Genomic DNA, 15,237 nt, shown 5'->3' with positions numbered 1-15,237 from the left:
TAGTGGTGGAGAGTGCTGTCTAACATGTTCCTGGAAATTTTCCTTACACGTTCAGTTGGGTTAAGATGCGACACCGTTGTTCAGGAGAATCTGCGTTTGTTGTTTTTCCGCTTACTCATTAAAGATCTCATTTAATTTGTCACTCAGATGTATTTTTCTATTTCATCAAAGATCAGACAATTCATTAACTGAATTACCCTTGAAATGTAATGAATGTGGTTAGTTACCTGGCTCGGTAGGTACTTCGGTCACCACCACCCCAGCTAGTGTTGAGAGTGAATCCAAAATTGGCTTTTGGCTACGATGAATTGCGCGGAAGTCCTTCAGAATGAACACAACATTTTCGGAAAAGGCAACCTGCTTCAGTTCATCTCCATCTGCAGTCCTGGCACCTGCAGCTAAAGTCAGTGCGCCCATTCTCAGCAGGGCCCTCGCAGGTTCTTCCACACCGTCACTGGACTTTTTACTGGTCAATAACAGTATAAGCTGGGGTACCCCCTGTTGAATACGACTGCCTCTGTCAGCTCGCAGCATGTTCGTCCGCACAAAGTCCAAGGCTGCTCCAATGTTGACTGTCTGCCCGGGTCGTGGTTTGATGCCACCCAAAGCAGCATTTATCTCATCCCTGGTTCCGTAAGTGTTGAGATCCATCACTAGTCGTGGGGCAGTGCTGAACTGGGCCACACCCACTTGAACTTGGTCTGGACCGATTGGCATGGCGTCGACAAACCGCTTGATGAATTCACGCACGGCTGCAATGCTCTGTGTACCCATTGTATTGTCGATTAGGAAAATGACGTCTCGGTTTCCAACTGTCAAGACTGAAAAGACAAGAAAAAACATTAACAGCTGATTTTAAGTGAGGTTCTAATAATCAACCTACAGAGACAACCAATGATACGCTATGATTAAATTCACATTTTATATTTATATTGAATTATTTGTGTTATTTGTTAACTAATTGACATACTAGACAAAGAGGGACGCTTTCTTAATGTTTTGTCTTGATGTTGGATTCTCATATGTACGATTTCAGATCAGAATTGATATTTAATTGTTTTAACAGCTGCATATGGACGCAACATATGGTACCCTAGAAGGTATCAATTATGCTTAGAATATGAATTAAAAAACTCAATAACATTAATAATTAATACACGAAATTTGAAATAAAAATACTCTGCAGAGCAGAGACAAGTCTGTAACAGACTCTGGCTCATTATGAACAGCTGTTGGAGACAGTTGCTTTTTATGTCTTGGTCTTTTATAAGATTCATAAAATCATTTAACTTCATTTTACAAAGGTAGGTCATGTATTTAAAGCTACTCCAAGGAACTTTAATTGGCGGCCACTGGTGACAAAAGATGACAGCGGTGAAACAACTTTAAGTGCCGCACCACCAGACTACAGAGCAGCTTCGGAGACTTCTTTATCATCCTCAGCACTCGGCCATGAAACAAAGTGTTAGTTTTATGACTTATGACTAAGTTGCTCATACAGATCCAGCCCGTTCTCACTCCCAACACATCAAATACAGCCACCTGGTCAGTGGCCCAATGCTTCAAAGTTTGCCGCTGTAGCTAGTAGTAGTAGTAGCTTGTAGTAAGTTGACAGTGTATTTGGATTTGGATTAGAAGATCACATTTATCACGGCAATTTGAATCAGATATTTTTGGACAAGTGGTAAAGAACCCAGGATCTTTTTTCAGAGCACTGCGCCGTTTTTGTGCAGCCCCTCTGAGCACTTCAAGTTGAAAACCTCTGACTTTTCAGAAAGGTGCTGGTGTTTTAACTGCTGCTGTTTTTCAGGCCATACATTGGATAGGGTGGGATTTACTAGTCACCCTGGTAACCAAGACAAATGGATGAAAAACCTCCTTCCGTTCGTGTAATATCTGTTAACCATGAGGCTGTTTACCTCTACAGTGTCTTAATGAAACTTTGTGGATCTATACATTTGCAGCAGTTTAGTTCAGAACATTAAGATTTTATATTTACGCTTCACTTTCACTGTGTTTTTGCCACCTCTGTCAAAAGTCTGTATTATGATTGAGAATATGTAATTTTAAGTTTAGCACAAGCATATCTTACCTTGCATGCTACATTACATTCATTGTGAGCTTTTTAGGGCCCTTAAACAAGCACAATGCACCGCCAACATTTACAGAAAAGTTACATACCTTCTGTGAACTCATTCTGAACTATAATGGTGCGCTGGATCACCCCGTTAATGTATGGGAGCAGCTGGTCACCCATGTTTGCCACTGCTCTGAAATCAGGGGCTGACAGGACAAAACTTCTATCTGTAGCAATCGTTTCCAGATCTGCAGTGGCAGAGTCACCAATCACCACGCCGAATGTGATAACGCTGGCCCTCTTAAGGGCCCGGTCACCGGCGCCATAATCATCATTGGCTTGCCCAGCACTGATAACCACCAACATCTGGGGCACACCCTCTTCTGCTCTGCCCCCAGCTGTTTCGCTCAAAAGGCTCTGGGCCACTTCCTCCAGCGCAGCACCCAGGTTAGCTGTGTCGCCCCCTGGGTAGGCCAGGCCCTTCACAGCCTCCAGGACCGATGATTTGCTCTCATAGCTATTTAGATAGAACGCTATCGCTGGGTCTGCGCCGTACAGGGCCACTGCCACCCGAACAGTGTCCCTGCCCACATCAAGGCGCTCAATGATTCTCAAAACCAAATCACGCACATAGGGGAAGTTTGCTGCTCCAACGTTCTCTGATCCATCAATTAAGAGTACTAGGTCAGCTGCATCTTCCGCTTTAAGGAGAGAGAGAGAAAACAAAACAAAATGGAACGTGTGAAAGCGTTAACATCGTGAGACAGAGACAAGAACTCGTGCTAGCATATCACTGCATGTGTCAAGTGACATTCAAGTGAACACATCAATTACAACATTGCAAAACACATCATACTGCATGTAGGCTGAACCAAGGAGATGTCCTAAAGTGATGTGATTAGATTTATTTCCCCTCTAAACGTAGCATTAGCCAATACTTTACCCTAAAACATACAATGATAACTTATGATACTGTGTGGGCCATTATAGCACACTGTGAGTAATTCCTACTGTTGATTGTTGAGGTATGTTCAGGTGATTATGAGTATCAAACACTGGAACTTGGAATTGATTAGTCCCATCTATAATGTTGATATAGTGCATCAGGAAGCATTATTTGTGTTTTGTGACTGTGGTCACTAAGCATTATGAATGCACTGTGGTACACTTTAAATGTTCCCATAATGCGCTACTGATGTGGTATTTATAGAACGTGTTACCGAATGATTAAGCTAATTCTCTGGGAACCAAAAATATATTCCAATTCTCAAAAAACTAATGTTTTTCCACATCAGGGGCAGAATACATTACAATACAATACAGGGGCTGAATTTGACATTATTTTAATTGTTACAGGAAAAAGTGAAAATTTGTTCTAAATAGCCCAAAAAAATGATCGGAGTGACTGTTGCATGAACAATTATTTTTTTATAAAAACTTGTGAAAAAATATAATTTTAACTGTTCATAATTGTTACAATTGTTTAAAAAGTCCCTTTTTAAATCTGTGTGACATGTTTCTTGTATTTAAGCTCCATTGAGTTCAGCCTTCCAATGCAGACTCTTGTTACGGACCTCAGATAAAGTGACCAGTCATGATCCTGTGTCCCATCCTTGGTGCCCACAAGCTAAAGTACTTGAGAATGTATTACATGTAAGGACATGTAAAATTTTGTATATTAGTTATGTTTCCAATTAGTTTTTGAAGCGAATCGCGTTTGCAAATGTGATGTCTTTTTACTTTTGAGTTTCATAGGAATGTATTTCATCATTCCAATAACTTCCAGTAACTTATTATAACATATTGCACGCAATTCACGGACATCTACATATGAAAACATTCTCAAAGCACTTCCTCTGCAGGTCAAGGATGGGATCAGGCAGGTTCATCACTGTTTCAAATACAGAATATTGCACATATTTTACACAGATAGACATTGTGACTGATAAAGACAAACATACAAAATGCAAGACACATAAGCAGTTGTGCATGGTTAGCTATTGTTAAAAGCCTATTGATTTTACAATGTGGTGTTTTAAAGGGGAAGCCATCTTGGAGGCAAGTTCTTCTCCAAAGGCTTCCCACAGGAGTGTTGTTAATCTGAGGTGTCGCTATATAGATTTTATTCTGTTGTTGTGGCTGTAATACAAACATGCATCATCTGAACACTGTGTAATAGATTATGACTGAGGTTACTGACGCAGAACTCAAATCTACCAAATTCAAAGGCACCTGGTACAGAATAGTTCTCTCAGTCCCAACTCGTTGGATTTGTTCTGACCTTGCACAAGCATATCCCACCCTACTTAGCACCATAAGATGCTGTAAGGGTGTCAATCACATGCAGATCTCATTGTGATTTCAAAGCATTAGGGGTATATTAAGACAAAACAAGTGATGTTAATTTTGCAGGTAGATAGTGAAAGGTTATTATGGTTAAAAAAATACTTGATTGTGTTAATAATAAAATCCAGTCACGGCCACATATGCAGCAACTCCTCCCTGCACATGTAGCCACATTAGTATGGTAGTGACACTGGTCCCATTTCATTACCTGTCCCTCCTCCAGCCACGGGGGCCTCGTTTGCCACAGGAGCCCCCCCTGACTGGGTCACGGCGCCGCAAAGCCCCACTACTAAATCTTGAATTACATCCCGCAACGACAGGAAAGTGTCTACACTGAAAACATGAGTGTCATAGGGCTGGCTAGCCATCTCCCTGAGCTCAGAGTCCACCGCATCCTGAACTCCAACCGCAAAGACTTCCACGCCCGCCAGCCGCAGCACCTGAGCTGGCATGGCCACGTCATCCTGAGATCGCCCGTCGGTTAGCACCACCACCACCTGGGCAACTCCTTCAACAGCACGGCTGCCCGAAGCAGTGGTCATGTGTGTACGAGTCAGGAAATCCAGGCCCAGGCCAGTCCGGGTGCCCCCACCGCGGTACGACATAACCTTGATGTGTGCCAGGACTCCCTGTGTTGTCGGGTAGCTGTTGAGCTGGAACTCAGTCGTGGGCTTGTTATTGTACTGCACGAGGGCAAATTTGAACCTGCCCCCTCCAACCTGGTGAAGCGCTTGTGTCAAGCTGTACAGAAATTGTCTGACATGCTCAAAGTTCTCCTCTCCAATACTCCAGGATGAATCCACTAGAAAGTATATATCAGCTGCCAACCCGTGTGCACAATCTTTAAAAGAGAGTGTTTGGAGGACAGAAGTGAAGACCAGTAAAACGATGCTTTGTTTTGGTGCCAAACAATAATGCAGTTGCACAATACAACTGAAATGTTTTAGGTAGCTTGACAGCATCATTCTGCTTTGTTTGTCAAGAGCATCAGACTGGACACTCCTGACGCCTCTGTTTTATTTTTTTGTCCCATGCTGAGACACACAGTTTAAATCCAGATTGAAAAACAAAATAACAATAATTGAAAAATATCCAGTTTACCAACAATGTACATTAGAGGTGAAATATCTTGTTACTTTATCGATATGAGTGTGTTTTTTATTAGGATGTCATAAGCACATAAGCTCACTTTCCTTCAGATGTAGATTATATAATTTCAGGAGAGCAAAACACGAAAAAACACCTCATTGAGCATTGCTGAAAACCGGACAAAAAGTGTTTCCAAACAGATCGATCTGCTAAATGAGCACACACTGCTGACTGCAGCTGAGATTGATTCAGTTCAACTTACCTTCCTGAGCATCAAGGTTAGGGAGGAGTCCTGCGAACAGGACGCCCAGGAGGGCACACAGCGGTAACAACCGATGCCGCCTCATCTTCTAACACCGAAACAGCAAAGGGGACACCTGTAAAACCAGAAACAGATATCAATATGAACCAGAAAGTACAAACAAAATGTAAAGGTCCCATATTGTGATAGTTTTTAGGAAAATACTTTTATTTTGGGTGTCTAATAGAAAATGTTTACATGCTTTAATGTTAAAAAACACCTTCTCATACTGTCTATTGCTGCAGCACCTCTATTCACCCTCTGTCTGAACCCTCCATTTTAGTCCTTGTCTCATGAAACCTCACTTCATGATGAGTAAATTTCAATTCAAGTAAAATGTTCTCACTGTGAGTTTACACAGTATACATTGTATACTCCAGTACAAGCTAGGCCTCCTTTAAGGCTTTTAATGTCCTGTCTTTCCCTATTTCTATTGCACTGCCTCTCTAAATATATCACATAGCATTACATAAGCTCGTCTTATTGGCCAAGAGCGCAACATTTAATCTTCGACACAACACACAAGAGGAAAATACGCCTTTTTTCTCAGCGTGCGCCAGAATATCAGAAATCCTCGTTGCTTCTGCTGCTGAAGTGTCACCATGTTCCAGTTACGTAACACTGGGATGAGCATTTTTTCATTTTTCACATTAGGCATTAGCAAACTTTAAAAAGCAGGCATGGTATCTGGTTTTAAATGCAGTTATGTTTCAATAAAAATTTAAATTGAATCAGCGTCCCTTTTCTAACCTTTTGCTTTTGTAAGTGAGGGAGCTGCAGTGTGCGCTGGTATCAGTAGCAGACCTGCAGAGTGGTAATGATCAGAACCACCTGTTAAAACTACCAGCCAGTGTGCTTTAGCAATTGACTCTGCTTGGCAAGGACTCTATTTTCCAACTCACAAAATAATGTGTTCTCAGGAGGAGTGTTGGACTGGAAAGTCTGGTTCCACAGCAGGGGTGTGTGTTTTCTATTTAGTCAGATTTTCCCCCATTGTGATGTTAAGCAATGTCACAGGAAATTAAAGAAAGGTCACCATCACTGACCTAAAAGGTTTAGCTCATCAAGTGTGCATGGTATATGTACTTATTCAGCCGATAGAGCACACACAACACAGTTGTCCATCAATCCTTTGCTATCCATAAATAAATAATGTCTGAACCACAGAGACACTTGTTTTGTTCTGCAGCCACAGCAGAGATAATCCTAAAATCAAGTCCTATTGAGAGCCTTAAATGTCCTTGTCGCACTTTTATACTTGTGAGGACTCTTTTCTACATTATCCCTTCCATGTGTCCTAAAAGTTAACCATCACAGGTATACACCAGCCCTTACACAACCACTTGTTATATAGAGAAGCTAATTTTCTCTGTTTTTATATATTAATGGAGCATCGTCGAGGCAGGTGAGGAGGTTGGCCCGCCAGGTGTGTTGCCAGCTAAAGCTCTGATTCTGATTAGGATGCTTCCTCAGCATCTCCCTTTGGAGGTTTTCTGGGCACAACCAACTTGCTGGAGGGATTACATAACTCATCTGGCCCGGGAACCTCTTGTATTGTTGGTGAAAGGGATGTTTGGAAAACCCTGCTTAGCCTTCTGCCACTGCAACCTGACCCCAGATGTGGGGTGGATGGATGGACGGATGGATGGAAGAGACCATAGGAATGAATGGCCTTCGGGCTGACTCACTTACTCACAAGGTGTAACTATATCCTCAATCTAAACCAAGTCTTAAACCTCAAACAGCCCTTTGAGAGTTGAAGGCTGCTTTCACTTTCCTCACTCTCTCGGTATGAAAGTCACAATGGTCTTCACAATAGTGGACCGCCAAGAGAACAGCCACATATAACCTATTCAACTTTCAGACCACCCAGAGGTAATAAAATAGATCCAAAAAGACACAAGAGCAGTCAGAGCAGGACCACCCAAGCAATTATTAGAAAAGGGAAAAAAGTACATTTAACACACTGAAGCAAAGATCTGAGAAAAACAAATGGCACCGAAATGAACCCAAACTTCCAACCTACCACTCTGCAATGAGGAATAATTTTCACTTGTACAGAAAAAGAATAAAAAAGGCCTGAGATGGCGCAGACATCCAGTAACCAGTGGAGTCCTTAAACTAAGTGGAGTCACCATTAAACTAATGATGGAGTGAAGGTAGAAAACTTGTGTCCCAGAGTCTTTAACAGCCTCTGTGCCTGCTGACACACACACACACACACACACACACACACACACACACGCACACAATAAAAGCCAAGCATTAAGGGCAGCTTTAATGTGCACTGTAAGTAAAGTGGTATGTTGGTAATTAGAGATTTACTACTTTAATGAGAGCAGACGAGGAGAACTTCTTCTAGAATGTGCAACAAGTTTTTCATTTTCCAGTGCCCGACAATGTAAACAATGTTGTGTTTTGTTTATCCAGTGAGTTTTTATGATGACGGAGGAGTCCTTCATGGATACTGAGGCTGTGGAGGCAATTAATAATGCCCTCTGGTGGAGAAAGTAGGCATTACAGGGAGCGATAGATCCTGATTTATCTACGAGTGCAGTGGGTGTGTGTTGAACCACCCATGCATATATTGTCACAACCACAGCCCGATCTGTTTAACCACTGAGCAGTTGTGGGTTCAGGTTCTTGCTCAGATGTATCCTGGCGGTCCAGGAATCCAACTGGCAACCCTCCAGTCATAAGAATGCTTCCATAAACTTTAGGTTACTTCCATCAGTGCCCCGGAGAAAACCTTGACAATCATACGAATACAACAAAATGTATTTGGGCACATAGATCGTTTTCATTTAAGTGTTTTTTCCAATTGCTAATTGAGCTTCAAATTGCAGCAATTAAGAACAAAAACTAAGAGTAAATCAGAATGAGTCAGAACTGAGACAAGGCACGGGCTGTGCAGGTCTTAGAAATGCAGAACAGATCACACTAAAGTCACTTTTGTTGACCTGAACCCTCTGATCTTGACCAAATGTGCACTTCAGTCCTTTTTTAAATCAAATGATTTTTTGCTGTGGAGTAAAAAAAGAGACCCTTTCACAAGGATAGGAAACTGTGGGTCAGCTCGGCTTGAATCAACGCCACAATACACAGCGATAATTAATTATAAACACATGGCTGTCGTACTTAGCGTGAAGCTGCAGCGAGTTTCTTTCGTTTGAGTCACCGTATTTAGACTACGCTGGGTCCACTGTTTATGCAGACTGCTCTGTGCAGATGAGAATGATGAATTAGTCGGAGAATAAAAAATTGCATTGGTAGTCACTTTTTACAGGCCTGTTGCTGTCATCAAAACACACTGACCAGACAAAACTTAATAACTGCAGGAGTTATTGGACATCTGTAGAGTCGTCTCGCACAAAATATAAGTGCTCAGACCCGGGTGGGGTCATCCTACGGTGCCCTACAGGATGGTGATAATTACATGACGTGATGATCTTTTCATCATAAAACAAACATGTGAAGTGTTTTGAGAATATGTTTCAGGAACGTTTAAAAAGTCTCCTTTGAACAGAACTGCCACTTGCAGTGAGAAATGTTCATCCCCTGCTGTCACTGTCCAGATATAGGGCCTAAATCACCAAGTTCCTCTACTTCAAGGAAATCGAAGCTATCTTGGACACTGCAACAGATGTTTGTGCTCTCCACTCATGGTCATGTGATTTCAGGTCACTCAAAAGCCACTTCTCTGCAGAGTCTGCCAGGCCTGGCCAGTGTGTCAACACTATGGGTTCCCCTCACCGCCACAGAGGAAAACATAGTAGCACAGTGGAGTCCTGTTTTCACTGATATGAGCAGCCAAAACAATGGCAGCATGCGGTTGGAGAGGGAAGATAACAAGAATGTAAAATACACAGTCTCCAGATCACTTTAATATCTTAAAACTGCATTGGTAATTTTGGGAGGGCAGAACTCTAAATCACACACATGGCTGACATGTTGTTCACTACTTTTACAGACACGGAGCAACAACAGCATTTGTTGTGGACTGTGTTTATGGCAACCATTTGGTCTCCACTAACTCCTGAGGAAACATCTGCCTCTGTAGCTGCTAAATGCTCCACTGTGTTCACCAGCTAGTCTCTACCTGTGTCTGTCTGCTGTTTGGTGCTGGGGATGTCGTGGGGTTTATTAATTGATCATTAATTGAGATTAATGAGAGCGGTGATACTGAACCAAAACCATAAACTTGCCAAAAAAAATCTGAAGAATGAGCTAAAAGATGCAACAGGACTGTTTTAACAAATATCACCTGCTGAGCTGGTTAAAAGCTGTGTGTTGGTTTGTCACTATGAGGACATGTAACTAGTTACATGTAACTAAACTGTACACTGTTTGTTCTCCAGCACCATCGAGGGTTTTGATTGGTTCCCTCATTTGAATTTACACTCGCTCGTTTACCAATAAAAATCAATTTTGCATTGATGAAATTGGTGGATTTGATTGATATTCATGTGTTCAGCATTTAATTTAGCTCTTTATATTTTGTCAGTGTCCATCCAGAAGGCTTTTTTTTATCACTCTTTATCGCTCAGTTTAAAGCATTTGTTAGAAAAGTAATACAAAGTAATTAAAGGTAATTAGTTACATGACTTTGATGAAGGGATTAAAACAGTTATTTTCAACAGGGTAACTGATAATCTGTAACCTACACAACCTACCATTATGTATTGTCATTGAACCTATTGTTAATATAAAATATTGATAAAAGCAGTGCAATGAAAGAAAAAAGGTAGAAATATTAGAAATAAAGGACAAAATAAATTGTGATTTGCTCTTTAATTTCATTATGTAACGCTGGAAGCTCTCTGGTATGAGTCTTACTTCCTTTAAGCTTCACAAAATGACAAATCATCTGCACCAAACATGCAGTCTGGAATTCACAGTGAACTCAGTAACTCCATTTTAAAGCCGTTCCTCTTTTTCTGGACAAACCTGTGTGTCAGTTATACTCTCACTCTCTCACTGCATGCACATGTTAACCACACAACAGATCAGGGCCTCGAAACTGCCATCCCTCCAGACTCAGATCCCTCTGTGTGATGAGCAACTTAAGGATTTAGTTTTTATCGGAGAGGACTGAGACAATGACGATCACACGTAGTTCAATCTATGTGCTGCTTCATATCACTGCCCCTCAGTGAGATCCATGTGTGGTTTTTTGTTACTGAGCTGCTATCACAGCAGAGAGAGTGCTGAGGTCGACTTAGCTGTGACTCGACATGCTGAGTCACCAGTTAATCTTTGTGTTATCCAGTCACCACCATAAATTGACATGCTTAGCAGAGTAGCAGTAGAAGTAATGAGCAGTTTATATTATACAGTGAGCAGGAGATACGGCTCTGACACTGTATACAGCAGTAGATCTTGCTCAGTGGTATTATTTATAGTTGCCGGTGTCACTTTGCATCTACAGAGCAAGATAGACGCTGCAAGCACGTTTGCAGCTGGACCTCACACACTCATTTATAGCAAATACCACATAAACACGCACACACACAGGCATGCACACATAAACACACTCAGACAAGCTTACAGTGCAGAGCAGCACAAAACTCCATCGGTTTCAGACAGATAGCGCTGTTATTAATTGCGAAAGCAGACCTCCAAGGAAAGGCGGAGGAACGTGGCTCAGTCACCTCACACAAACATGCAGAGCACCCCGCCTTAGATGACAGCGGACTAAAGTTACAAGATAGAGAAGCTTGACTTCACAATCAAACATCAAGATGATTTTCTGACACATAACAGGTTTAAACAAAACAAAAAAGTGGCTGCAAAAGCAAAGCCAAAAGTGTTTTACAACTGGAAAATACCCTCAGCATTATATTAGCAGTGGACCACAGGACTACTTGTACTTGTGTCAGTGTCTTTAAATGTTCAGGCCTGCAGCTTCACTGTTTTGGTTCACTTCTCACCTCTCTCATCAATATGCAACATGCAGCCAAAAAGTGAAAAATATATATTTTTAAAAAAAACACTTTATAACCAGCAGCAAGACTGACAAAGTTAGCAGCTAGATGGTGAACATAGTGGAGCATTTTGCAGCTCAAGAGCCAGATATTTACTTCAGGAGTGAGTAGAGACTAACACAGAGCTGAAAGTAGAGTGATTATTGGGCTCAGATTCATCAGCTGATCAGAATCATACATCTAAATTAATTTTAATGAAGCTCTGAGTGTGAAAAAACTGTTATTTGCTAACACGTTCGCCATATCAACCTAAAGTGTGATGAGTCACTTTTTTTTGTTTCCACTGCCCCCGAGTGGCCAATAAATCAGATTTAACTCCAAATTAAATACAGACCTGTCCCATACACGCTGAACAGACCAATGCATTCTCCATACACTGAATTAAAATGTAACTACTCCGCATAAGTGATTATATTAAAGCCTGATCAACACCTACAAAGTTCATCATCAGTCATTAAAGATGTCACAGTTGAGCCCTCTCTTTGACTTGCAGATGCTGTTATTTGTTTAAATTATGTCATTAACTATAAAAGATGTTACAGGTCGAGCTTACACACACAAACATATACAGATGAAACGACACAGTTTATATTCAGTAACTGGAATTCATCCAAAATGCAAACCACAAGTTTTGCCTCTGAGCCTAATTGGTCAAACTGTCGAATACTTTATTACAGACTGAACCCTTGTACATATCAATTATACTGTCAGCAGCACTTATTGAAGGCAATATGCATAAATCCAAGCTGAGAGATCAGTAAAAAATAAGTGAAGGCACGAGGGACGTGAGTCATTTCTACTGATGCAGCTTCTGAGGGCGAGACAACTCTACACTGCCACTTACTGGCAGCGTTGCGAGGGAACTTGTTCATACAGCATGTCTGACTTTGCTCTAGTGAGCCTCCACATGTATGAATCAATCCGTGTGGAGCTGCACGGCCCGACCCACCCTTCAGCTGGAAGGATGCTGATGTGACATGTGTGGTGCAGATGAGGAGGAGGATCGATGATGACTTTAAAAGAGGGAGGGGGGCGGCAGGTTGGGGCGGGCAGTTCCACACAGCTGGAGCGTATTAGCTCGTCTGACACCTAGCAGATGTGTGTTCGAGCACACATGGCCAATGTAAGCCTGCGAGGTTGAGGCCTGAGTTCAAGTGCTGAAGTCGGTAAGATCAGATAGTAAGGTGAGGTCATCACTAAAATCTATTTTTTCCTCAATTTGGGGTCCTGTGATCTCAGTCAATCAATCAATCAATCAACACCTCAAAATGACCATAAAAAGGACAAAGACGACAGAAAATTGATGCCATCACCGCCCACAGACCTCACTAATCAATACATAATGTTACAGAGATACTCCTGATTTGATCCTTGCAATTTAAAGGTGGCAGCTTCCATTAAAAGAGCACATTGGAGCAGCAGCAGCTCACTGAGACCAGAGACCTCTCTGAAAAATGTTCCGACCTTCCAGACATCTGTGCTGCATCATGGAAAAAGACTAAAAGCTGGAGAGAGCGGAGCAAGTCATAAAACACACTGATGCTGATTTATAATGTATATTTAAAAAATCCTTTGTTATTAAGATTCCTCCTGATGAAGACCTGCCAATAAGATTTTAAGACATAAGCTTCCAAAGGGGAGCTGAAGCATCGTCATAATGCAGCTAGTAAATTATGTAAAAAGCACATAAAACCAAATCTGGAGCGAGCACAAAGTTTCCTCCTGCTTTTGAACGACGACCAAGTTCTTCCTCCCTGTGTCGTAGCAACGGGTGACATGCAAACATAAAAATACGTGGAAGCAGTAGCTCATGAGATGTATTTATGACAAATGTCCAATTTAATGTCATTAGTTGTGACGTGGAAGACTAAACTAACTTAATTTGCCCGTCAAATCCCACATTGCTCGCAGTGAAACACTGCAGTGAAGGCACTGAATTCCTCTGTCTCTACTTAGACAGTCTTTGGAGGAGAAGTGGAAGATTAACAGCTCACACCTGGTCCACTAAACCCTGCAGTCTACCACCACCACCACCACCACCCACTCCCACCTCCTCAGTCCAGTGGACCAAACCCCTCTCTGGTTCTCCTGGTTCATCTGGCCAGAAGTGTGGAAAACACTTTCTTCACACTTTTCCACTCCTGTACTAGTTTCATAGAGGGTGTGGTTTTGGGCTACTGCTGCAGTGGAAACATCTTCCCAACCAACTACTCTTCTTTACAGCTCACATGTGGGTGTGGAGATTTTAAACATTTGGATGTGGCTGCACCATTACTAACAAATTCCCTATTTAGCGTAATTGAATGAGCAATTCCAGAAAACTAACTAACTAAAAAATGAGCTCTTGAAAGACGATCAATGACACTTTTTAACGTAAGATACAGCATTTTTGGCGGGTTTTGATATAAGCATTAAATACGGTCTGTTCCATATCTGCTGTTTTTGATGATCACTGCATGAAAAACTGCATTCTAGCGTACAAAGTACATTACAAACCACTAATCAGTTACTCAGTGCAAAGCAGCTGGTTCGCAGCTGTAACGCTGATCTGAGATGACAGCTTGACACTTCAGAGCAATTTAGGGATTTTACATTTTTCTACCTGACACCTGTGCAGTAAATTAAACTTTTGCACAAACCAAGAATGTCAAACAGAAAGGCTAGCGTTTTAAGAAAGGGAAAAGAGAGCACACACGCCCCTCTAAACTCACATGGAGCGTACATAACATTGCTGAGGTCTCCTTCCTCTCCCTAACTGCGGCTCACCTCTTGCCCTTGCAGCACTCTCACCACTAAAGTATAGGTTGCAGCCATGCTGCTAAACGCATGCTGTCTGATATTTATAAGCTATAAGCCAAAAACTCTGCGCAACCTTGTGATTATGACACTCATCATGTTGTGAGCAGAAGTTGCGCTAAGGTCAGTGCATTATTTTTAAAATACAGTGCAAACAAGGTGAATCCTTGAAGGAGTAAAAACTGAGAAATGGAGCAAGTCTGTAAAAATGCAAGCGGAAACCTCTTTTTGCAAGAAGTAGAAGATTTCAAACTTACCCTGAGCTGAAGTAGCTGTACTCCACTGTTTTTGTTTTTGAAGAAAAAAGAAAATTCAGTTATGTAAATTGACTGCAAGCTGGACTTATGATCATTATCCTCCTGGTAAATTCCCCTTGCTGGCTTTTCCAGCACCTTCCAGAGGAAGGCTGCCGAGCAAAGCAGTGATAAGGTCACTGATGAGAGATGTGCAGAAAGAGGGGTCCTGAGTGAAGGGGGGAAACGGCTGAGAGAGAAAGAGACAGACACCCGCCCGGTCTCAAACCAGAGGAGCTGTGGTGCTGAGTTCAAGGCTGGGATGGGACAAACTTCCAAACTCCTGGAGTTCTGCCACCTCTCTCTTCCTCCTCCCACTTCTCTGAAGAAAGGGAAAAAAAGAGAAAAGAG

The 15,237-nt window shown here is 41.9% G+C and overlaps 1 protein-coding gene across 1 annotated transcript in view; it reads right to left on the bottom strand.

The window, feature by feature from the left end:
* The window catches only part of col6a3 (collagen, type VI, alpha 3), a 104,407-nt gene extending 89,374 nt beyond the window's left edge, over nt 1–15,033 (bottom strand). Inside the window, exons 1-3 of the mRNA XM_073473441.1 lie at nt 14,851–15,033; nt 5,775–5,889; nt 228–821 (exon numbers count right to left, since the gene is read on the bottom strand). Of these exons, the coding sequence (XP_073329542.1) occupies nt 228–821; nt 5,775–5,859 (679 nt within the window). The 5' untranslated portion in view covers nt 5,860–5,889; nt 14,851–15,033. The remainder of the gene's footprint in view (nt 1–227; nt 822–5,774; nt 5,890–14,850) is intronic.
* Between the last annotated feature and the right edge of the window lie 204 nt (nt 15,034–15,237).

The sequence above is a fragment of the Pagrus major genome, chromosome 9, assembly GCF_040436345.1.
Source record: "Pagrus major chromosome 9, Pma_NU_1.0".
NCBI lineage: Eukaryota > Metazoa > Chordata > Actinopteri > Spariformes > Sparidae > Pagrus > Pagrus major.
The sequence above is the reverse complement of the archived record's forward strand: the minus strand, read 5'-3'. Positions and strand labels throughout refer to the sequence as shown.